General features: G+C 47.4%; 1 protein-coding gene across 5 annotated transcripts; it reads left to right on the top strand.

Moving 5' to 3' along the window:
• The first annotated feature begins 3014 nt into the window (after positions 1-3014).
• LOC120037727 (E3 ubiquitin-protein ligase arih1) lies at positions 3015-24861 on the top strand. 5 transcript variants are annotated; one of them, XR_005474858.1, is made up of 14 exons: positions 3015-3479; positions 4498-4565; positions 4963-5107; positions 8297-8389; positions 8695-8750; positions 9167-9233; positions 9475-9581; positions 9855-9897; positions 13127-13198; positions 13518-13648; positions 14212-14269; positions 20462-20758; positions 20804-21379; positions 21956-22057. XR_005474858.1 is itself a non-coding variant. In XM_038983711.1 (14 exons), exons 1-14 carry the CDS (start codon positions 3204-3206, stop codon positions 22491-22493), a joined length of 1581 nt encoding a protein of 526 aa, XP_038839639.1. In that variant the 5' UTR covers positions 3016-3203; the 3' UTR covers positions 22494-24861. The 5 variants fall into 5 exon arrangements, 4 of the variants coding, with proteins under 4 accessions (XP_038839639.1, XP_038839638.1, XP_038839641.1 ...); XM_038983711.1 differs by lacking the exon at positions 20804-21379 and adding an exon at positions 22409-24861 and having other exon boundaries at positions 3016-3479; positions 14212-14275; positions 20498-20758; positions 21956-22068; XM_038983710.1 differs by lacking the exon at positions 20804-21379 and adding an exon at positions 22409-24861 and having other exon boundaries at positions 3016-3479; positions 21956-22068.
• The last annotated feature ends 545 nt before the right edge of the window (positions 24862-25406 follow it).

Consider the following 25406-nt stretch of genomic DNA (forward strand, 5'->3'; position numbering starts at 1 on the left):
GATAGGAATAGGCTAGAGTTCTGTATGGTGCCGAGCTGAGGCAAAACCCACAGGAAGGAAAAACACAGAGTATAAATGATTCAAAAACAGTCTCCTCTGCCTGAGATCAGGTCACTGTCCTGCCTTGTATAAATCAGATTGGTAACCTGTGCTCTTTTTACCTGAGACACTGAGTCCCATCTCTCTATGCCCCCGGTGAGGACAGACGGGTCATTATCCATGCCACAGGGGACAAAGACGAGCCGGCACCCGATTCCCCCTCTGCCCCCATCGCCGGGCCGGTGTCTGGTTACAGCGGCAACGACACACGGCAACCCCGGGATGTTGCCGGGGCCCGGGTTCATCTCTGACCTCGGCGAGCGGTAGGTCGCTCACCAAATCACATTAAAGTTTCAGAAGGCCTAAAGGTCCCAGTCAGCAGTGTTAACAGCACCATTGTCCCCCAGTCCTCCCGGCTCAAAGGACCAGTGTAACGTGGCACTTGTATGTCCCCCTCACTGCCACCCCCCTGGATCTCACAGATAGAGTATCTCTGCCGGTGCACAGAGGGATGTGTGTGTTTGCATGTGTTCACCTTGGGGGGCTGGCATCCTAGCAGGGGATACACTGTGTTTATCCCCCCCCAAAAAAATAGCCGTATAATATTTTTGTTACAATCCCTTTTTTTTTCCAAATGAAGTGCTTGTGTTGAGACTGAGACTGAGCGGTTAGTGATGTGTTGTTGTGTTAGGAGGAAAGTTCAGTTCATGCTTTAACAGGATCTGATCAGGCTCTGTCTGGTCTGGCTCAGATCAGGGGATTGCTGTGAGGCACATTAAAGGTGTATCACATTAAACCTGCTCCTGTCTCATGTAATCACAAGAGCACAGAGACAAGGTAAAAGGTATTTCCCTGTACTGTACCATTGCTATGAGCTCATCCTCCTACACCCAACTGGAAATCTACATACACATTCGCTATCCATTTTTTTTGTTACCCAATCGGGTTGCTTTACCAAACTAGATTTTATTGTAATCTGCAAAATGACAAAATATCATATTTTTTCCCTCAGCTGACGGGCATTGTAAGAGAAATGTCCACTCTCTTTAATAAGAGAATACAGAATTCGTCTACTTGGGCTGTGTTTACACAGGCAGCCCAATTCTGATATTTTGCCCAATTATGGGCAAAATAAATAATCTGATTAGTCAAAGGACCAATTAGTTAAAAAATCTATCAGAATGTTGCAATCGCTTCTGTTTGGTTGCCTCAACAGGTTGCAACAGATATTTAGCAGCACTATCCATAAAGATCACACCATGGACATCTGTTCCATAAAGTCTCTAAATCTCTAAGACCCTCGGGTTAACTACTGTTGACTGTTACAATGGGAGATAATGCAATGATTATTGCTTTGGGTTTTCTTTTTCGACAGCATGAAAACAAACTGTATTCGCACCAAACAAAAGAGCACCTGCTCCAGATAGTGTGCCATCACAGCAAAGGCTATTTTTGTAACAGCAGATGATTTATACAGTGGAAAGATTCAGTTTACAATTGTAGTTGAGGGATTGCAACCAGCATTGGGAAAATAATACTACAAACAATGAATACGAAATCAAGCAGCTATCAGTCACACGGCTCCGAAAACAAATGTGGAGTACAAGAGACCCAGGCCACTCCATTCTGCTTTCATCTACCATTCCTCAACATATAAGGCCACTCCATTCTGCTTTCATCTACCATTCCTCAACATATAAGGCCACTCCATTCTGCTTTCATCTACCATTCCTCAACATATAAGGCCACTCCATTCTGCTTTCATCTACCATTCCTCAACATATAAGGCCACTCCATTCTGCTTTCATCTACCATTCCTCAACATATAAGGCCACTCCATTCTGCTTTCATCTACCATTCCTCAACATATAAGGCCACTCCATTCTGCTTTCATCTACCATTCCTCAACATATAAGGCCACTCCATTCTGCTTTCATCTACCATTCCTCAACATATAAGGCCACTCCATTCTGCTTTCAACTACCATTCCTCAACATATAATGTGTTGGCTCAAAGACTCTTTTGTCTAGTAATTATTTCGTCCTTTTATTGTGGTATGTGTAGGCTTTTCAATAAGATAGAATCATAAAAAACGGTGACCACAAAACCTGAAACACACAATATGCCTCAATTCACAGAGGCCTGTGAGGATGTGTAAAAGTTTTTGAAAACAGATATACTCAAAGGTGATGTATGTGAATTAAATATGCCTAGTCATTCCACATTTTGCTAAACAGTAAAGGAGTTTAAATAATTTGAAGACTACATATACGATTATTGCAATATACTTTCAAAATGAATACTTGCTAAATTAGATTAGCCTACTTGTGTTCTATAACATTACCGCAACACTACGCCCTCAGCCATAGGCTATGGGGCGGATTGCTGCCAGTCACACTAAAATAAATCCAACGCAGGTCAAAAGTTTTAAATTTAACTCTGTGCTGTCATCTAGTGGTAAAGTGTCTACATACACGCTCACTCTGTTTGCAAGACTCACCAGTTGTAATTATAAACAGGCCCTATATAATGTTTTCTCATGCACTTACATATGATATAATGGCTACAACATTACAATATGATACAAAACTAAAATAATGTATTAAAACGACAATGTATTCATTGGTTGTAATGGGTATGCCAATAATGTATTTTTTGGCGTAATGTGGCCATAGGATTCTTGTGTCCATAGTACACAATGTCCTACACAGGAATATAAATAACCAATGTTTGTTGAATTATTTATCATGAAGGATTAGGCTCATTTAAAGAAGGTCAAATTCAGAAAGAGAAAAACACAACGGGGAATACACAACGGTGAATGGCAGCCTTATATTTTTATGATAAAGTATAATAATTTGTTAAAACATTCCATGCTGTCTTCAACAAATAAATAACAGTGATCTTGATGAGCTTGAAGTGTTCGTACATATCCTGCTCGTCCTTATTTGACGTGACGTAACGCGTCGGTCCGTATGACGCCGCATCTCTTTGTTGGTCCAGCGGCAGCTGCGCTCATGTTGTTGTAGCTAGCTACTCTCTCTCTCCGGAAATATTTTTTTCTCTTTCGAAATATTTCGTCTCTTGTTTCGTTGCGGCCTGTACACATCCTCGTATCTAGCGTTTGGTGTCATACCTTGTCACAATATCAAGTTAACCGAGTAATGGACTCAGACGAAGGGTACAATTATGAATTCGACGAGGAGGAAGAGGAATGCAGCGAAGACAGCGCTGAGGAGGATCCCGAAGACGACACCCTGGAAGTGGAGTTGGATGATCCTGTTGTGGCCGGTGGAGAGCGAGATGAATGTGGGGAGACCGGGGGCAGTGGCCTAGGGCCCGGTCAAGACGAGGAGGACTATCGGTTCGAGGTTCTGACTGCTGAACAGATCCTTCAGCATATGATCGAGTGTATCAGGGAGGTCAATGATGTCATCCAGGTGAGGTGAAGGAAAGGCCGAGGATGTTGGGTCTCGGTAGGCCGCAAATTGTAAAACGTAAACAGCTAATTAGTTACCAACTTAGTTTACTGCCCACAACAAACAATCGTAGGTAACGGTAAGTCTCAACGCATGTTAGCTTGTTTGCTAGCTAACGTTACCTAGCTAGTTACAAACTAACGTTAGTAACGTTACCTTAGTTCAGGTACTGTAACTAAGTTACTCAGACTTCAATTTCAACAAACTACTACTGTAGTTAACCAGCTAGCTAAATTAACGTTATCTGTCTAGGGAAGCTGCCAACTTTAGTTTAGTCAACTAACGTTAGCTAACGAACCAATAACGTAACGTTATGTCTCTTGAAAGACTAGTGCGCCTGGCTCAGCGAGATAAGTGAGTTGTCAGTTCTGCCAAGATGCTGACCCAACTAGCTACAGTAAGATTTAGTAAAAATAACTGTTAAACCCAGCCAGAAAACCTAGCTAGTTTGGCTAGTCATCTTTGTCATTCCCCTGTTAGCTACAACGTAGCTATTACAACACTGTCATCAACGTATGTGTCTTCTTTTATGGCACCAAAATGGCGAAGTAGCTAACGTTACTGAGCTATCTAGCTTGCGTGAAATCCTATCAGCCCCCTATGTCCATAGTGTCACCTGGATTATAGCTAGCCACCTAGCTAGCTAGCTATCTTACTTTCCACTGTGTCTGATTTTGAGGCCTGTGCGCCTGAAACAACATGGCCGAACCTTGATTCCCACTTCTGTCAGCCAGTGAGTTTGTCTGCAATGAATTGCAGATTTTTATGAATCCTATTATTAGACACATTTTGAACAATAATAGCCTAGAACGTATTTGTCGTGTAACTGACATGACCGTACTGCTAGTTACCGTTTAGTGTATTCTAATCCAATGCTAAATAGCTAGCTAGTTAAGTGGCTGTCTTTTAAAAGCTATGAAGCTTCCGGAGGCAATATAAATGTGTATTTTGCCTCCTAATTTTTGCTACTCTTCTCTAGAACCCTGCAACGATAACAAGAATACTTCTTAGTCACTTCAATTGGGACAAAGAGAAACTGATGGAAAGGTTAGTCGTGACATTGGCTCTTGTATGATTTGTTGTAAAACTCATTGTAAAACAGTGTCATCTTCTTGGCTCTATTAGTGCCATCATTGTGTTAGTTAGGTGGTCTGTTGAATGTCCATGGTCTGGTATTAAATATGAATAGACAGCATTACACAAGGAAATTGAATTGATCAAATCAATTGTCTGTTTACCAATTTCACTGCAGACCCTTTTTAATGCTCAATTTGCGCTATGTCCAATAGTTAAAAGTCCCGAGATCTGGCACAGGTTTCGCCTTTGTCTTGGTGCTCTAGTTTGGCTATGACTTATTGCCTTTCTATGTAACCATTTGTTATAGCATGACCTGAAGACCCTATTCTAGTGAATAATACACTGATGACATGTCTTCTCTCACTAGATATTTTGATGGGAACCTTGACAAATTGTTCTCGGAATGCCATGTCATCAACCCCAGTAAGAAGTCGAGGACACGGCTGATGAACACGAGGTCCTCTGCTCAGGATCTTCCCTGTCAGATCTGCTACCTGAACTACCCAAACACGGTCAGTACCTTACCCTGTCCCTTACCCTGAACCCTGTCCCTTACCCTGAACCCTTACCCTGAACCCTGTCCCTTACCCTGAACCCTGTCCCTTACCCTGAACCCTGTCCCTTACCCTGAACCCTGTCCCTTACCCTGAACCCTAGCCGCTACCCTGCACCCTATCGTCTACCCTCAGACTCTGGTAGTGTAGCTCTGAACTACCCGAACTCGGTCAGAACCCTATTCTGAACCCTATTTCCTACCCTGCACCCTATTTCCTACCCTGCACCCTATCGTCTACCCTCAGACTCTAGTAGTGTAGCTCTGAACTACCCGAACTCAGTCAGTGCCCTACTCTGAAGGGAGAGATGCACAACTCCCTATCCACTAGGCCGTAGTGTACATCTGAAAGGATCAGGACATGCCAAGTCAGATCTCCTACCTGAACTACCCAAACTCGGTCAGTAGCCTACTCTGAAGGGAAAGACACAACCCCTAGACATGAAGGGAAACACTTAACTCCTAGCCCCTACCTCTAGCTACTAGGCACTAGTGTAGATGTGAAAAGATTAGGACATGATAGGGCTGGAATTGCCAGGGACCTCACGATACAATATCACCATACTGATACGATATGTATCACCATACTGATACGATATGTATCACGATACAATATCACCATACTGATACGGTATGTATCACGATACAATATCACCATACTGATACGGTATGTATCACAATACAATATCACCATACTGATACGGTATGTATCACAATACAATATCACCATACTGATACGGTATGTATCACAATACAATATCACCATACTGATACGATATGTATCACGATACAATATCACCATACTGATACGGTATGTATCACAATACAATATCACCATACTGATACGGTATGTATCACAATACAATATCACCATACTGATACGGTATGTATCACAATACAATATCACCATACTGATACGGTATGTATCACAATACAATATCACCATACTGATACGGTATGTATTACGATACAATATCACCATACTGATACGATATGTATCACGATACAATATCACCATACTGATACGATATGTATCACGATACAATATCACCATACTGATACGATATGTATCACCATACAATATCACCATACTGATACGATATGTATTACGATACAATATCGCCATACTGATACGATATGTATCACGATACAATATCACCATACTGATACGATATGTATCACGATACAATATCACCATACTGATACGATATGTATTACGATACAATATCACCGATACGATATGTATTATGATACAATATCACCATACTGATACGATATGTATCACGATACAATATCACCATACTGATACGATATGTATCACGATACAATATCACCATACTGATACGATATGTATCACGATACAATATCACCATGCCGATACGATATGTATCACGATACAATATCACCATACCGATACGATATGTATCACGGTACAATATCACCATACCGATACGATATGTATCACGGTACAATATCACCATACCGATACGATATGTATCACGGTACAATATCACCATACCGATACGATATGTATCACGATACAATATCACCATGCCGATACGATATGTATCACGGTACAATATCACCATACTGATACGATATGTATCACGATACAATATCACCGATACGATATGTATTACGATACAATATCACCGATACGATATGTATTACGATACAATATCACCGATACGATATGTATTACGATACAATATCACCGATACGATATGTATCACGCTACAATATCACCGATACGATATGTATCACGATACTGATACGATATGTATTACGATACAATATCACCGATACGATATGTATTATGATACAATATCACCATACTGATACGATATGTATCATGATACAATATCACCATACTGATACGATATGTATCACGATACAATATCACCATACTGATACGATATGTATCACGATACAATATCACCATACTGATACGATATGTATCACGATACAATATCACGATACAATATCACCATACTGATACGATATGTATTGCGATTCAATACTGCTATTTCATATTAACACATTACACACTATATGTCTGCTACAGAGGGAAGAGCCCAGGAGAAAACTAGTTTTGATCAGTCATAGAAATAAAGTGCTGAAAACGTGTTGGCTCACTATTTTAAAAATAAACTAGCTATAGGATGAAAAATACCTGAGATTTGGTGCAGGTACAGCCGATTAGCTCGAGCTAACACTACCTAGCAAAAAAAATATATCTATATAGTCAAAGTATCGATATAATATTGTGATATGTAACTGTATAGATTTCCCCAGATTTCAGATCTTCTAGCTGAACTACCCAAACTCAGTCAGTCAGTATTATGAAAGGAGACACCCCCTAGCCTCTAACCCATACCCCCTAGCCTCTAACCCATACCCCCTAGCCTCTAACCCATACCCCCTAGCCTCTAACCCATACCCCCTAGCCTCTAACCCATACCCCCTAGCCTCTAACCCTTAGCCTCTAACCCTTACCCCTTAGCCTCTAACCCTTACCCCTTAGCCTCTAACCCTTACCCCTTAGCCTCTAACCCTTACCCCTTAGCCTCTAACCCATACCTCCTAGCCTCTAACCCATACCTCCTAGCCTCTAACCCGTACCCCCTAGCCTCTTACCCACGAACCCTTACCCCCTAGCCTCTAACCCATACCCCTTAGCCTCTAACCCATACCCCTTAGCCTCTAACCCGTACCCCCTAGCCTCTTACCCACGAACCCTTACCCCCTAGCCTCTAACCCATACCCCCTAGCCTCTAACCCATACCCGTTAGCCTCTAACCCGTACCCCCTAGCCTCTTACCCACGAACCCTTACCCCCTAGCCTCTAACCCATACCCCCTAGCCTCTAACCCATACCCGTTAGCCTCTAACCCATACCCGTTAGCCTCTAACCCTCTAACCCATACCCCTTAGCCTCTAACCCATACCCCTTAGCCTCTAACCCATACCCCTTAGCCTCTAACCCATACCCCCTAGCCTCTAACCCACTAACCCATACCCCCTAGCCTCTAACCCATACCCCTAAGCCTCTAACCCTTACCCCCTAGCCTATAACCATTACCCCCTAGCCTCTTACCCACTAACCCATAGCCCTTAGCCTCTTTGACTAAATCTTCATCTCCAACAGTACTTCACTGGCCTGGAGTGTGGACACAAGTTCTGCATGCAGTGTTGGGGGGACTACTTGACTACCAAAATCATCGAGGAGGGGATGGGACAGGTGAGCATCACAAAAACACCTTTTTGTTTAACCAGGCAAAGACCCTTACGGTAAGAAACCCTTGGTGGGCGGGGCCTGGCAAGAGGTCAGCAGGAAGTAGTCAAGAAGAAAGCAATGCAATAGCACAGACAAAACGTTAAAATAATGACCTTTGGCTTATTCATACATACATTCATACACACAGCAGGTATGTATGTATGTATCGTTACCATGGACTGTAAACTCTTACTCTGACTCATTGGGCTTTTGTTGAGATGTGAAAAATCTCACCATGTTTCCTTTCTCTTTCTTAAAAAAAAAAAAAGACAATTTCCTGCCCTGCTCACAGCTGTGATATATTGGTGGACGACAACACAGTCATGTAAGTGTTACGTCACTGTCGCTTTACATTCCACAGCAGGTAGACTAGCGGTTAGCGCATTAGGACAGTAACTGAAAGGTTGCTCGTTCGAATACCCGCGCCGTCAAGATGAACAATCTGTCTGTGCCCTTGAGCAAGACACGTAACCCTGATTTGCTCCAGGGGCTCCTTACTACTATGTCTGACCCTGTAAAACAACACATTTCACTGCATCTATCCGCTCTGTGACAGTAAAGCCTTTAATTTATTATTATTACGTTTCAGCATTACATACACGCTTGCTCTACACGCTGCTTGTTCTGTGAGAGTTGGAGATGTAGACTAGCAGATGAGTTTATAAATCACATTTTTTTTGTATTTGTTCAAATCCACTATATTTAATTAGCATTTCTATAAACCAAATGATTTTCCTGTAGGAGACTGATCACAGAGTCCAAGGTGAAGTTGAAGTACCAACACTTGATTACCAATAGTTTTGTAGAGGTAAGATGTGTCATGTTCTTTATTGATTATATATATATATATATATATATATACAGCAACTGTGTTTTATAACCTGTACTCTAAAATACAATGTAGTAATTATCCATGAAAGACCCACTGTGAGAATATTTAATCTGTTCTTCAGATGTTAGATAATCTTGCTTGTTTGGGAGAAGAGGATTGGCATGTATTCCTTCTGCTTGTATCCCCTCTTCTTATGCTCCTGTCCTCTCGTCCTCAGTGCAATCGACTGTTAAAATGGTGCCCGGCGCCAGACTGCCATCATGTAGTCAAAGTCCAGTACCCAGATGCTAAGCCTGTGAGATGCACATGTGGCCGGCAGTTCTGGTAAGAGACAGCCATACTAGGACTTACATTCCCTGCTTATTGGTTTTGTTTTGTACATCATACACGTTCTCTGGCATGTAAAAAGGACCATCTACCACTAATACTCACACAGAGAAGTCTTGATTTATTAACACACTGTAAAAGGATTGTAACCAACATCTCTCAAAACGCATGGTGATATCTCTTGCAGTTGTCACACAAATGGAATCCTAAAAAAAGCATAGATTTTTTTTTGGTTACATGTGGATCTTTATTTCTATCCAATCATTGCAGCTTCAATTGTGGTGAGAACTGGCATGATCCCGTCAAGTGTAAGGTATGTCACAACTGAGTCTAAATTCAACCCTCCCTGTCAGTGGTAATGTAATAGTGGTCAGACCCAGTCCACAAAAAAACTCTAACCCTTACCCCATATACATTTCATGTACTGTAGATCTGACAGGATAGGTGGTGGCTGCTTCACCTGACGGGATAGGTGGTGGCTGCTTCACCTTGTCCCCTAACGGGATAGGTGGTGGCTGCTTCACCTTGCCCCTGACGGGATAGGTGGTGGCTGCTTCACCTTGCCCCTGACGGGATAGGTGGTGGCTGCTTCACCTTGTCCCCTGACGGGATAGGTGGTGGTGGCTGCTTCACCTTGTCCCCTGACGGGATAGGTGGTGGTGGCTGCTTCACCTTGTCCCCTGACGGGATAGGTGGTGGTGGCTGCTTCACCTTGTCCCCTGACGGGATAGGTGGTGGTGGCTGCTTCACCTTGTCCCCTGACGGGATAGGTGGTGGTGGCTGCTTCACCTTGTCCCCTGACGGGATAGGTGGTGGCTGCTTCACCTTGTCCCCTGACAGGATAGGTGGTGGCTGCTTCACCTTGTCCCCTGACGGGATAGGTGGTGGCTGCTTCACCTTGTCCCCTGACGGGATAGGTGGTGGCTGCTTCACCTTGTCCCCTGACGGGATAGGTGGTGGCTGCTTCACCTTGTCCCCTGACGGGATAGGTGGTGGCTGCTTCACCTTGTCCCCTGACGGGATAGGTGGTGGCTGCTTCACCTTGTCCCCTGACGGGATAGGTGGTGGCTGCTTCACCTTGTCCCCTGACGGGATAGGTGGTGGCTGCTTCACCTTGTCCCCTGACGGGATAGGTGGTGGTAGCTTCACCTTGTCCCCTGACGGGATAGGTGGTGGTGGTGGTAGCTTCACCTTGTCCCCTGACGGGATAGGTGGTGGTGGTGGTAGCTTCACCTTGTCCCCTGACGGGATAGGTGGTGGTAGCTTCACCTTGTCCCCTGACGGGATAGGTGGTGGTGGTGGTAGCTTCACCTTGTCCCCTGACGGGATAGGTGGTGGTGGTGGTAGCTTCACCTTGTCCCCTGACGGGATAGGTGGTGGTGGTGGTAGCTTCACCTTGTCCCCTGACAGGATAGGTGGTGGCTGCTTCACCTTGTCCCCTGACAGGATAGGCGGTGGCTGCTTCACCTTGTCCCCTGACGGGATAGGTGGTGGCTGCTTCACCTTGTCCCCTGACGGGATAGGTGGTGGCTGCTTCACCTTGTCCCCTGACGGGATAGGTGGTGGCTGCTTCACCTTGTCCCCTAACGGGATAGGTGGTGGCTGCTTCACCTTGTCCCCTGACGGGATAGGTGGTGGCTGCTTCACCTTGTCCCCTGACGGGATAGGTGGTGGCTGCTTCACCTTGTCCCCTGACGGGATAGGTGGTGGCTGCTTCACCTTGTCCCCTGACGGGATAGGTGGTGGTAGCTTCACCTTGTCCCCTGACGGGATAGGTGGTGGTGGTGGTAGCTTCACCTTGTCCCCTGACGGGATAGGTGGTGGTAGCTTCACCTTGTCCCCTGACGGGATAGGTGGTGGTGGTGGTAGCTTCACCTTGTCCCCTGACGGGATAGGTGGTGGTGGTGGTAGCTTCACCTTGTCCCCTGACGGGATAGGTGGTGGTGGTGGTAGCTTCACCTTGTCCCCTGACGGGATAGGTGGTGGTGGTGGTAGCTTCACCTTGTCCCCTGACGGGATGGGCGGTGGCTGCTTCACCTTGTCCCCTGACGGGATAGGCGGTGGCTGCTTCACCTTGTCCCCTGACGGGATAGGTGGTGGCTGCTTCACCTTGTCCCTTGACGGGATAGGTGGTGGCTGCTTCACCTTGTCCCCTGACGGGATAGGTGGTGGCAGCTTCACCTTGTCCCCTGACGGGATAGGTGGTGGCTGCTTCACCTTGTCCCCTGACGGGATAGGTGGTGCCTGCTTCAACCGTGATAGGTGGTGGTAGCTTCACCTTGTCCCCTGACAGGATAGGTGGTGGCTGCTTCACCTTGTCCCCTGACAGGATAGGTGGTGGTGGCTTCACCTTGATAGGTGGTGGCTGCTTCACCTTGTCCCCTGACAGGATAGGTGGTGGTGGCTTCACCTTGATAGGTGGTGGCTGCTTCACCTTGTCCCCTGACAGGATAGGTGGTGGTGGCTTCACCTTGTCCCCTGACGGGATAGGTGGTGGCTGCTTCACCTTGTCCCCTGACGGGATCGGTGGTGGCTGCTTCACCTTGTCCCCTGACGGGATAGGTGGTGGCAGCTTCACCTTGTCCCCTGACGGGATAGGCGGTGGCTGCTTCACCTTGTCCCCTGATGGGATAGGTGGTGGCTGCTTCACCTTGTCCCTTGACGGGATAGGTGGTGGCTGCTTCACCTTGTCCCCTGACGGGATAGGTGGTGGCTGCTTCACCTTGTCCCCTGACGGGATAGGTGGTGGCTGCTTCACCTTGTCCCCTAACGGGATAGGTGGTGGCTGCTTCAACCGTGATAGGTGGTGGTAGCTTCACCTTGTCCCCTGACAGGATAGGTGGTGGCTGCTTCACCTTGTCCCCTGACAGGATAGGTGGTGGTGGCTTCACCTTGATAGGTGGTGGCTGCTTCACCTTGTCCCCTGACAGGATAGGTGGTGGTGGCTTCACCTTGATAGGTGGTGGCTGCTTCACCTTGTCCCCTGACAGGATAGGTGGTGGTGGCTTCACCTTGTCCCCTGACGGGATCGGTGGTGGCTGCTTCACCTTGTCCCCTGACGGGATCGGTGGTGGCTGCTTCACCTTGTCCCCTGACGGGATCGGTGGTGGCTGCTTCACCTTGTCCCCTGACGGGATCGGTGGTGGCTGCTTCACCTTGTCCCCTGACAGGATAGGTGGTGGTGGCTTCACCTTGATAGGTGGTGGCTGCTTCACCTTGTCCCCTGACAGGATAGGTGGTGGTGGCTTCACCTTGTCCCCTGACGGGATAGGTGGTGGTGGCTTCACCTTGTCCCCTGACAGGATAGGTAGAATTGTCACCATATTGCTTATCCTTTCAGATCTCCACTAGTGACAATGGGTTGGTTCTAGACTGGGCCCTAGTCTACACATTTATGGTTAATGGTAAAGTGTACTTGGGGATAGAGGTCCCCTGAGATTAACATAGTTATACTTCCTGTAATATAGTTACATTATCAAACAAAGATTGTTGACTTTGAACTTGTTGTATTGAATATCTTTTTCCCGTGTTGAACCTTTCAGTGGTTGAGGAAATGGATCAAGAAGTGTGACGATGACAGCGAGACGTCCAACTGGATCGCAGCCAATACAAGGGTATTTAAACAGGCTTACCTCTAAACACAATCATGGTCTGTTTTTATGGAGGTCCAGAAACTAGCTATATCACTTGCTAGTCCCTCCACGAAACCAGGTAGATTTGTGTTTTGAGTATCTCTAAGTTTTTTAGGACTGGTTTCCCCACAGACACAGATTACAGCCCTATTCCTGGACTAAAAATAATTCTCAGTGGATATTCTAAACTTAATCTGTGTCAGGGAAACTGGCTCTTATATGTTGCTCTATAGTGCTGCTGCTGCTGTGTGAATGATGGACTGTTACTGAGCCCCTCTCTGCTTGGCCATCTATCCCTCAGGAGTGCCCCAAATGCCACGTGACCATTGAGAAGGACGGCGGCTGCAACCACATGGTGTGTCGGAACCAGAGCTGCAAGGCAGAGTTCTGCTGGGTCTGCCTGGGGCCCTGGGAACCACACGGCTCTGCCTGGTGGGTGGATCTACCTCCTACTGACTAGTACTATTTTACTGGAAGTATCTACTAGCATGCTAGTAGATACCCATAGACTTGCAGTCATTGTGCTAATGCTAGTTAGCATTGGCTCGTGAAACTACCTCTATCGGCGAGTTCATCTGCCTCTGGGGAAGTTGATAAATGACCTCACTGCCAACATTCAGAAGTATCCCTTTTTAGATTCCTTTATTGTCCTTCCGCTTTATCCCAACACCTCCGAAAGACACATACAGGTTGGAGTGGGGGGGGGGCTGCCTTACTTGGGCACCCGTGGAGCAGTTGTTGTTGAGGTGGGGGGGGGGGGGGGGGGTTAGGTGCCTTGATCAAGGCCTCAACGGCAGGTGAAGGCATCTAGGATTTGTTGCTCTCCTGTTAATAGCTCACTTCCGGACAGATTTTCTTTGAACTGGCATCCCTCCGGTTGCTGTCGGTCTTTGTTGTTGCTGTAATAAGGAAGGAAGCTACAACCATATTGGACTAAAATGTTTTTAGATTTTATTTCTCCTCTCACTAATTACTAGCTCTGTGTTTTATTGTAGGTACAACTGCAACCGCTACAATGAGGATGATGCCAAGGCAGCGAGGGACGCCCAAGAGGTAACAGTGAGTCATGGTGTCTTTAGTGTTCCTCACTGTAGACTAGAATCACAACACAGTCCTGGTCTTTGTTGACCATCATGTATAATGATAGACATATTTCCTCATTCCCACAACAGTTACGTGATGGCTATGCTAGTGACGGTGTAGTGGTGGCTATGCTAGTGACGGTGTAGTGGTGGCTATGCTAGTGACGGTGTGGTGGTGGCTATGCTAGTGGTGGCTATGCTAGTGACGGTGTAGTGGGGGCTATGCTAGTGGCGGTGTAGTGGGGGCTATGCTAGTGGCGGTGTAGTGGGGGCTATGCTAGTGACGGTGTAGTGGTGGCTATGCTAGTGACGGTGTAGTGGTGGCTATGCTAGTGACGGTGTAGTGGTGGCTATGCTAGTGACGGTGTAGTGGGGGCTATGCTAGTGGCGGTGTGGTGGGGGCTATGCTAGTGACGGTGTAGTGGGGGCTATGCTAGTGGCGGTGTAGTGGGGGCTATGCTAGTGGCGGTGTGGTGGGGGCTATGCTAGTGACGGTGTAGTGGGGGCTATGCTAGTGGCGGTGTAGTGGGGGCTATGCTAGTGACGGTGTAGTGGTGGCTATGCTAGTGACGGTGTAGTGGTGGCTATGCTAGTGACGGTGTAGTGGTGGCTATGCTAGTGACGGTGTAGTGGGGGCTATGCTAGTGACGGTGTAGTGGGGGCTATGCTAGTGACGGTGTGGTGGTGGCTATGCTAGTGACTGTGTGGTGGTGGCTATGCTAGTGACTGTGTGGTGGTGGCTATGCTACTGACTGTGTGGTGGTGGCTATGCTAGTGACGGTGTAGTGGGGGCTATGCTAGTGGCGGTGTAGTGGTGGCTATGCTAGTGACGGTGTGGTGGTGGCTATGCTAGTGACGGTGTGGTGGTGGCTATGCTAGTGACGGTGTGGTGGTGGCTATGCTAGTGGCGGTGTGGTGGTGGCTATGCTAGTGGCGGTGTGGTGGTGGCTATGCTAGTGACGGTGTGGTGGTGGCTATGCTAGTGACGGTGTGGTGGTGGCTATGCTAGTGACGGTGTGGTGGTGGCTATGCTAGTGGGGGCTATGCTAGTGACGGTGTGGTGGTGGCTATGCTAGTGATGGTGTGGTGGTGGCTATGCTAGTGGGGGCTATTCTAGTGGCGGTGTAGTGGGGGCTATGCTAGTGGCGGTGTAGTGGGGGCTATGCTAGTGACGGTGTAGTGGGGGCTATGCTAGTGACGGTGTAGTGGTGGCTATGCTAGTGGGGGCTATGCTAGTGACGGTGTAGTGGGGGCTATGCTAGTGACGGTGTAGTGGGGGCTATGCTAGTGACGGAGTAGTGGTGGCTATGCTAGTGGGGGCTATGCTAGTGACGGTGTAGTGGGGGCTATGCTAGTGACGGTGTAGTGGGGGCTATGCTAGTGACGGTGTGGTGGGGGCTATGCTAGTGACGGTGTGGTGGGGGCTATGCTAGTGACGGTGTGGTGGTGGCTATGCTAGTGACGGTGTGGTGGTGGCTATGCTAGTGACGGTGTGGTGGTGGCTATGCTAGTGACGGTGTGGTGGTGGCTATGCTAGTGACGGTGTGGTGGGGGCTATGCTAGTGACGGTGTGGTGGGGGCTATGCTAGTGACGGTGTGGTGGGGGCTATGCTAGTGACGGTGTAGTGGGGGCTATGCTAGTGACGGTGTAGTGGGGGCTATGCTAGTGACGGTGTAGTGGGGGCTATGCTAGTGACGGTGTAGTGGGGGCTATGCTAGTGGGGGCTATGACGGTGTAGTGGGGGCTATGCTAGTGACGGTGTGGTGGGGGCTATGCTAGTGACGGTGTAGTGGTGGCTATGCTAGTGGGGGCTATGCTAGTGACGGTGTGGTGGGGGCTATGCTAGTGACGGTGTGGTGGGGGCTATGCTAGTGACGGTGTGGTGGGGGCTATGCTAGTGACGGTGTGGTGGGGGCTATGCTAGTGACGGTGTGGTGGGGCTATGCTAGTGACGGTGTGGTGGGGGCTATGCTAGTGACGGTGTAGTGGGGGCTATGCTAGTGACGGTGTAGTGGGGGCTATGCTAGTGACGGTGTAGTGGGGCTATGCTAGTGACGGTGTAGTGGGGGCTATGCTAGTGACGGTGTAGTGGGGGCTATGCTAGTGACGGTGTAGTGGGGGCTATGCTAGTGACGGTGTAGTGGGGGCTATGCTAGTGACGGTGTAGTGGGGGCTATGCTAGTGACGGTGTAGTGGGGGCTATGCTAGTGACGGTGTAGTGGGGGCTATGCTAGTGACGGTGTGGTGGTGGCTATGCTAGTGACGGTGTGGTGGGGGCTATGCTAGTGACGGTGTGGTGGTGGCTATGCTAGTGACGGTGTGGTGGTGGCTATGCTAGTGACGGTGTGGTGGTGGCTATGCTAGTGACGGTGTGGTGGTGGCTATGCTAGTGACAATGTGTGGTGGTGGCTATGCTAGTGACAATGTGTGGTGGTGGCTATGCTAGTGACAATGTGTGGTGGTGGCTATGCTAGTGACAATGTGTGGTGGTGGCTATGCTAGTGACAATGTGTGGTGGTGGCTATGCTAGTGACAATGTGTGGTGGTGGCTATGCTAGTGACAATGTGTGGTGGTGGCTATGCTAGTGACAATGTGTGGTGGTGGCTATGCTAGTGACGGTGTGGTGGTGGCTATGCTAGTGACGGTGTACTTAAGCAATAAGGCCAAAGTGGGTGTGGTATATGGCTAATATACCACAGCTAGGGACTGTCCATACGCATAACGCAACGCGAGTGCCTGGACACAGCCCTTAGCCGTGGTATATTGGCACTATACCTCAACCCCCGAGGGGCCTTATTGCTATTATAAACTGGTTATAGTTATAAACTGGCTGTGCTAGTTATCGTGTTCTAGTGGTTGTACTGCTGGTGGGTGGGTGTGCTGGTAGTGGTGGGTGGGTGGGTGTGCTGGTAGTGGTGGGTGGGTAGGTGTGCTGGTAGTGGTGGGTGGGTAGGTGTGCTGGTAGTGGTGGGTGGGTAGGTGTGCTGGTAGTGGTGGGTGGGTAGGTGTGCTGGTAGTGGTGGGTGGGTAGGTGTGCTGGTAGTGGTGGGTGGGTGGGTGTGCTGCTAGTGGTGGGTGGGTGTGCTGCTAGTGGTGGGTGGGTGTGCTGCTAGTGGTGGGTGGGTGTGCTGCTAGTGGTGGGTGGGTGTGCTGCTAGTGGTGGGTGGGTGTGCTGTTAGTGGTGGGTGGGTGTGCTGCTAGTGGTGGGTGGGTGTGCTGCTAGTGGTGGGTGGGTGTGCTGCTAGTGGTGGGTGGGTGTGCTGCTAGTGGTGGGTGGGTGGGTGTGCTGCTAGTGGTGGGTGGGTGGGTGTGCTGCTAGTGGTGGGTGTGCTGCTAGTGGTGGGTGTGCTGCTAGTGGTGGGTGGGTGTGCTGATAGTGGTGGGTGTGCTGCTAGTGGTGGGTGTGCTGCTAGTGGTGTGTGTACTAGTGGTGGGTGGGTGTGCTGCTAGTGTGGGTGTGCTGCTAGTGGTGGGTGTACTAGTGGTGGGTGGGTGTGCTGCTAGTGGTGGGTGGGTGTGCTGCTAGTGGTGGGTGGGTGTGCTGCTAGTGGTGGTTGTACTGCTAGTGGTGGTTGTGCTGCTAGTGGTGGGTGTGCTGGGTGGGTGTGCTGCTAGTGGTGGGTGGTTATTGTGTATTAGAAGTGGTTGTACTAGTTGTGTATTAGCGGTGGGTGTACTAGTTATTGTGTATTAGCGGTGGTTGTACTAGTTATTGTGTATTAGCGGTGGGTGTACTAGTTATTGTATATTAGCGGTGGGTGTACTAGTTATTGTGTATTAGCGGCGGTTGTGCTAGTTATTGTGTATTAGCGGTGGTTGTACTAGTTATTGTGTATTAGCGGTGGTTGTACTAGTTATTGTGTATTAGCGGTGGGTGTACTAGTTATTGTATATTAGCGGTGGTTGTACTAGTTATTGTGTATTAGCGGCGGTTGTGCTAGTTATTGTGTATTAGCGGCGGTTGTGCTAGTTATTGTGTACTAGTTATTGTGTATTAGCGGTGGGTGTACTAATTATTGTGTATTAGCGGTGGGTGTACTCGTTATTGTGTATTAGCGGTGGGTGTACTAGTTATTGTGTATTAGCGGTGGGTGTACTAGTTATTGTGTATTAGCGGTGGGTGTACTAGTTATTGTGTATTAGCGGTGGGTGTACTAGTTATTGTGTATTAGCGGTGGCGGTTATGCTAGTAGTAGTGGTGGCGGTTATGCTAGTGAAGTTATGCTAGTAGTGGTGGCGGTTATGCTAGTAGTGGTGGTGGTTGTTACGCTACTGGTGGTGGTGGCGGTTACGCTAGTAGTGGTGGTGGTTACGCTAGTAGTGGTGGTGGCGGCGGTTACGCTAGTAGTGGTGGTGGCGGCGGTTACGCTAGTAGTGGTGGTGGCGGCGGTTACGCTAGTAGTGGCGGTGGCGGTTACGCTAGCAGTGGCGGTTACGCTAGCAGTGGCGGTGGCGGTTACGCTAGCAGTGGCGGTTACGCTAGCAGTGGCGGTGGCGGTTACGCTAGCAGTGGCGGTTACGCTAGCGGTGGCGGTTACGCTAGCAGTGGCGGTTACGCTAGCAGTGGCGGTGGCGGTTACGCTAGCAGTGGCGGTTACGCTAGCAGTGGCGGTGGCGGTTACGCTAGCAGTGGCGGTTACGCTAGCAGTGGCGGTGGCGGTTACGCTAGCAGTGGCGGTTACGCTAGCGGTGGCGGTTACGCTAGCGGTGGCGGTTACGCTAGCGGTGGCGGTTACGCTAGCGGTGGCGGTTACGCTAGCGGTGGCGGTTACGCTAGCGGTGGCGGTTACGCTAGCGGTGGCGGTTACGCTAGCGGTGGCGGTTACGCTAGCGGTGGCGGTTACGCTGGCGGTGGCGGTTACGCTGGCGGTTACGCTGGCGGTGGCGGTTGTTACGCTAGTAGTGGCGGTTGTTACGCTAGTAGTGGCGGCGGTTGTTACGCTAGTAGTGGCGGCGGTTGTTACGCTAGTAGTGGCGGCGGTTGTTACGCTAGTAGTGGCGGCGGTTGTTACGCTAGTAGTGGCGGCGGTTGTTACGTTAGTAGTGGCGGCGGTTGTTACGCTAGTAGTGGCGGCGGTTGTTACGCTGGTGGCGGCGGTTGTTATGCTAGTAGTGGTGGCGGTTGTTATGCTAGTAGTGGTGGTGGCGGTTGTTATGCTAGTAGTGGTGGTGGCGGTTGTTATGCTAGTAGTGGTGGTGGCGGTTGTTATGCTAGTAGTGGTGGTGGCGGTTGTTATGCTAGTAGTGGTGGTGGCGGTTGTTATGCTAGTAGTAGTGGTGGCGGTTGTTATGCTAGTGGTGGCGGTTGTTATGCTAGTAGTGGTTGTGGCGGTTGTTATGCTAGTAGTGGTTGTGGCGGTTGTTATGCTAGTAGTAGTGGTGGCGGTTGTTATGCTAGTGGTGGCGGTTGTTATGCTAGTAGTGGTTGTGGCGGTTGTTATGCTAGTAGTAGTGGTGGCGGTTGTTATGCTAGTAGTAGGGGTGGCGGTTGTTATGCTAGTGGTGGCGGTTGTTATGCTAGTAGTAGTGGTGGCGGTTGTTATGCTAGTAGTAGTGGTGGCGGTTGTTATGCTAGTAGTAGGGGTGGCGGTTGTTATGCTAGTGGTGGCGGTTGTTATGCTAGTAGTGGTGGCGGCGGTTGTTATGCTAGTAGTAGTGGTGGCGGTTGTTATGCTAGTGGTGGCGGTTGTTATGCTAGTAGTGGTTGTGGCGGTTGTTATGCTAGTAGTAGTGGTGGCGGTTGTTATGCTAGTGGTGGCGGTTGTTATGCTAGTAGTGGTTGTGGCGGTTGTTATGCTAGTAGTAGTGGTGGCGGTTGTTATGCTAGTAGTAGGGGTGGCGGTTGTTATGCTAGTGGTGGCGGTTGTTATGCTAGTAGTGGTGGTGGCGGTTGTTATGCTAGTAGTAGTGGTGGCGGTTGTTATGCTAGTAGTAGGGGTGGCGGTTGTTATGCTAGTAGTAGGGGTGGCGGTTGTTATGCTAGTGGTGGCGGTTGTTATGCTAGTAGTGGTGGCGGCGGTTGTTATGCTAGTAGGGGTGGCGGTTGTTATGCTAGTAGTGGTGGCGGCGGTTGTTATGCTAGTAGTGGTTATACTAGTGATGATGAGCATGTATAAAGGTAAACATATTCTCCCAGGCTTGATTGTTGTTCTGATTTTAAGAGCCAGGCGTTCTCCCTCCTCCTCCTCCTCCTCCAGCGGTCCAGGGCAGCCCTGCAGAGGTACCTGTTCTACTGCAACCGTTACATGAACCACATGCAGTCGCTGCGCTTCGAGCACAAGCTGTACGCCGGGGTCAAGGCCAAGATGGAGGAGATGCAGCATCACAACATGTCCTGGATCGAGGTGCAGTTCCTGAAGAAGGCCGTGGACGTGCTGTGTCAGTGTCGCTCCACACTCATGTTCACCTACGTCTTCGCCTTCTACCTCAAGAAGAACAACCAGTCCATCATCTTTGAGGTAACTTTACAGCTATAGTCCTAACCCAAACCCTTCTACCTGAAGAACAACCAGTCCATCATCTTTGAGGTAACTTTACAGCTATAGTCCTAACCCAAACCCTTCTACCTGAAGAACAACCAGTCCATCATCTTTGAGGTAACTTTACAGCTATAGTCCTAACCCAAACCCTTCTACCTGAAGAACAACCAGTCTATCATCTTTGAGGTAACTTTACAGCTATAGTCCTAACCCAAACCCTTCTACCTGAAGAACAACCAGTCCATCATCTTTGAGGTAACTTTACAGCTATAGTCCTAACCCAAACCCTTCTACCTGAAGAACAACCAGTCTATCATCTTTGAGGTAACTTTACAGCTATAGTCCTAACCCAAACCCTTCTACCTGAAGAACAACCAGTCTATCATCTTTGAGGTAACTTTACAGCTATAGTCCTAACCCAAACCCTTCTACCTGAAGAACAACCAGTCTATCATCTTTGAGGTAACTTTACAGCTATAGTCCTAACCCAAACCCTTCTACCTGAAGAACAACCAGTCCGTCATCTTTGAGGTAACTTTACAGCTATAGTCCTAACCCAAACCCTTCTACCTGAAGAACAACCAGTCCATCATCTTTGAGGTGAGGGAGGGTAGAGAAGGGAGGGGGGAAAGAGAGAGAAGGAAGAGAGTGAGAGTATTCTATTTAGCTTGTTTCAGTTGCTCCAGTAACTGTTGTTACAGTTGTATACAGTACAGCCATGATGTATTTCTACACCTACAAGTCAAGGTCTCCTCTCTAAAGGTACCCTGTATTTCCACAGTTGTTGTCATGAGGGGAAGTTCCTGTTTGTGTAGTTCTATCAGGACAAGTAGTGGCACTATACTATATACACTGAGTGTACGAAACCCAGCAGCGTTGGGCACTCAAACCGGTGCGCATGGCACCTACTACTATACACTGTTTAAAGGCACTTAAATATTGAGTCTTTCTCATTCACACTCAATTGGACACACACAATCCATGTCTCAAGTCTTAAAAATCCTTCTTTAACCTGTCCTCCTCTTCATCTACTGATTTGAAGTGGATTTAACAAGTGACATCAATAAGGGATCATATCTTTCACCTGGTCAGTCTGTCATAGAAAGAGCAGGTGTTCTTAATGTTTTGTACATTCAGTGTATATGCTGTGACTGAACCCAAGCGGTCCTCTTTTAGAACAATCAGGCTGACTTGGAGAATGCTACGGAGGTTCTGTCTGGATATCTGGAGCGGGACATCTCCCAGGACTCTCTGCAGGACATCAAACAGAAAGTACAGGACAAGTACAGGTGAGTTCAATACATGATATAGATGTCTTTATTATGACAGGAAGTACAGGTTAGTCTGCAACAGGATAGATGATTTAATGGATCAATGTATCTATGAAATTATACCAGATGTCTTTTTGTACTATGACATTTGAATGGCAACTATGCCTACTATGAGGCTGTCATTGATCAGCGATTAATTTAATCAGAAATGGTCTCTTGTTTCATTCTATTTGTCTCTGTTGTCAAGCCGAATATGGATTAGTTGGCTACGCTACAGCATTATGTCAGAATGAGACCAGACTGATTTTAAAATGAGCCTTCCTCTCCTCCTCACTGTTTCCTGTTTCCTGTCCTCCAGATACTGTGAGAGTCGGCGGCGGGTGCTGCTGCAGCATGTGCATGAGGGCTATGAGAAGGACCTCTGGGAATACATAGAAGATTAAGGATAGACTCTTTACTAATAAAAACCTCGACAGACTAGAGCGCTGATGCAATGCCACGGGGCAGCACTGGTTTTCAGCTATTGTTGCTGATCTTCCCAATATTGCGTATTTTTTTCTCTTGGGTTTTGTTTAATGGAAAAGTTTAAATAAATTATATCAAAAAAAAATAAATGGTAGAATATTTCAAACATTAATCGTACAACAGTATTGTTTGTAGCAGATTGGATTGTGAGGACAAAAAAAGAACTCCCTGCTTCTCAATTGGTCACTATTGTAACATCACCCCCCCCCCCCCCCCCCCCCCACTCTGTTCAGTTTTCCAGTGAGATGTATTTTATTTGTTTAATTTTTAAGTACCCTTGTGTGGGACATGGGTTTGTGTTCAACACAGTCCATTTGTTCAAGCCATGTTCATTAAATGTGGTTAGATCACATGTAGGGTTTTTGAATGTTGATTTGCTGATTGTAAGGTGCTAAACCATGTGGGTTGGCAGGAAAAACCATCGGGAGTGCAGAAAAAGGAAACATGTTTTTCATTTTGTAAATAACGCATATGCATGGAACAGCAAGTGTGGACGTTTTATTTTATTTCTCTTTTTGTTGTGTTTTTGAAAAATATTTATTCTTTTTTTTTTTTTCTTTTTTTTAATATTCAATATAGTTGCTGTGTGGAAGACGAGTTCCCTCCTGCTTTAAAAGAAAACGTCTTCTTTGTGAGGGTTTGGAAGCTGTGTAGCTTCACCCAGGAGAACAAGGAAAGAAACCGTTTGAACGAGCGATAAAACTCTTGACAGGGTGGTAGTAGCTTTTTAAAAGCAATTCTGACAAAACAATCCACCTAAAAGACAGCATTAGGTGAGAGAATGAGACTAAAGAACAAAACATATTTTAATTAACAGCAAGCCAGATTGTAGTTCAGGTAATACATTGATTTATTAATAGTTGGAATTGACCTTGCAACCTTCAGAGGTTATCAACTAATTGTACCTGAGGGGGTTTTTGAGAAATTAATAGAGAATGACTTGGAAAGGACTCCGCTGTGTCCTAAGTGGCTCCCTATATAGTGCACTATGGACCCTGGTCAAAAGTAATGCATTATATAAGGAATGGAGTGCCGTTTGGGATGAAGGTCATGTCCTGTTTGTTCTAACCCCCCTCATTCCCTCTCCCTCGTGTTTTTGTTCTTCCATCACCACCCCTCCTCCTGTTTCTCCTTAGAAGTTGTAATTTACAGATAACACACTACCAACTGTTTCATGAGAGCCAAATTGAGTGACATTCACTCATAAAAAAAATAAAAATAAACAAATGTATTTCTTTTTTCAGACTTGAGCTTTTCCTCATGTTTTTTTTGTATGCACCGTGGTCACCTGGGAGGCGGTAGGGCACCGTGGTCACCTGGGAGGCGGTAGGGCACCGTGGTCACCTGGGAGGCGGTAGGGCACCGTGGTCACCTGGGAGGCGGTAGGGCACCGTGGTCACCTGGGAGGCGGTAGGGCACCGTGGTCACCTGGGAGGCGTTATGTAATTCCCTGAAAGTGCTGTTTTAAACTTGAGTCAGTCAGCATGACAACATGACCTAGTCCTAGGCCCCTAAAGAAGTAGAAACTGACAGACCTGGCTGACAAGACGTACCCCATAACCCCCCCCCCTTTTTTTAAATCTGTGTTCTGTAAAGGAGTATTGCTTTCAACAGCACCATCCAGTTGAGCTATACAAACTGCTTCGTGGGCTTTAAGGAACGAGTCTTGTCCGACAGCTGCATTTAAAAAAATATATATATAAGGACTGAGCATAAAGAAGCGCTGATGTTTTGAGATGTCTGTTGTTGTAAAGCTTTGGCATCTAGGCTAGACTATGAGAGTGGCGTTTACACTGGTTGCTAGTCGGAAATGACACCCTATTCCCTATATAGTGCACTACTTTTGACCACAGACCAATGGGGAGTAGAGCGCTATAGGGGATAGGTTGTCATTTGGAAAGCAGCCTGAGTTGTACCAACATGATGCCATTTACCTTCATAACACTTTCCAGTTTTATACGAGCTTACGAGGTCCAAAACAAGACCAACCCCTAGCCCAGGGAAGTGGCAGGACTAGTCACAGTGCTGTCCTCAGTCAGTGTTTGTTGGAATACATTTCTCAATGCACTGTAGCCCTCGAGAAAGACAAGAGTCTGGCATTGATGTGGCTGACAAGACGGAAACAAAGATTTCTCTTCACCCAAAGTGTGAATCATCTGAAAATACTATTTTTATCTCTTGTTTCTGATACTTTCTGTGAAATGGGAAGTTCAGATACAGTTGCTTTCATGTATTATAACCATTCTTACAAACAAAATGTCCTATTTAAATAAATGTCATTCAAAAGGAATTTTGTTATACGATTTGTTTCTTTAGACAAAATATAATTAACGCTTGAACACTTGGCTCCTGTTCACATTCAACCTGCATCAAATGTCATAGACTCATAAACATTAGTGCATTCATACCCCTGGACTTTTTCCACATTTTGTTACGTTACAGCCTTATAAAATGTATTATTGTTTTTCTCCCCTCAATCTATACACAATACCCCACAATGACAAAGAAATGTATTAAAAATGAAATATCACATTTATATAAGTATTAAGACCCTTTACTCAGTACTTTGTTGAAGCATCTTTAGTAGCGATTACAGCCTCGAGTCTTCTTGGGACACACCTGTATTTGGAGAGTGTCTCCCATTCTTCTCTGCAGATTCTCTCTAGCTCTGTCAGGTTGGATGGGGACGCTGCACAGCTATTTTCAGGTCTCCAGAGATGTTTGATCGGGTTCAAGTCCGGGCTCTGGCTGGGCCACTCAAGGACATTCCGAGACTTGTCCCAAAGCCACTCCTGCGTTGTCTTGGCTGTGTGCTTAGGGTTGTTGTCCTG

This window comes from Salvelinus namaycush, unplaced genomic scaffold, assembly GCF_016432855.1.
Source record: "Salvelinus namaycush isolate Seneca unplaced genomic scaffold, SaNama_1.0 Scaffold1836, whole genome shotgun sequence".
Taxonomy (NCBI): Eukaryota; Metazoa; Chordata; class Actinopteri; order Salmoniformes; family Salmonidae; genus Salvelinus; species Salvelinus namaycush.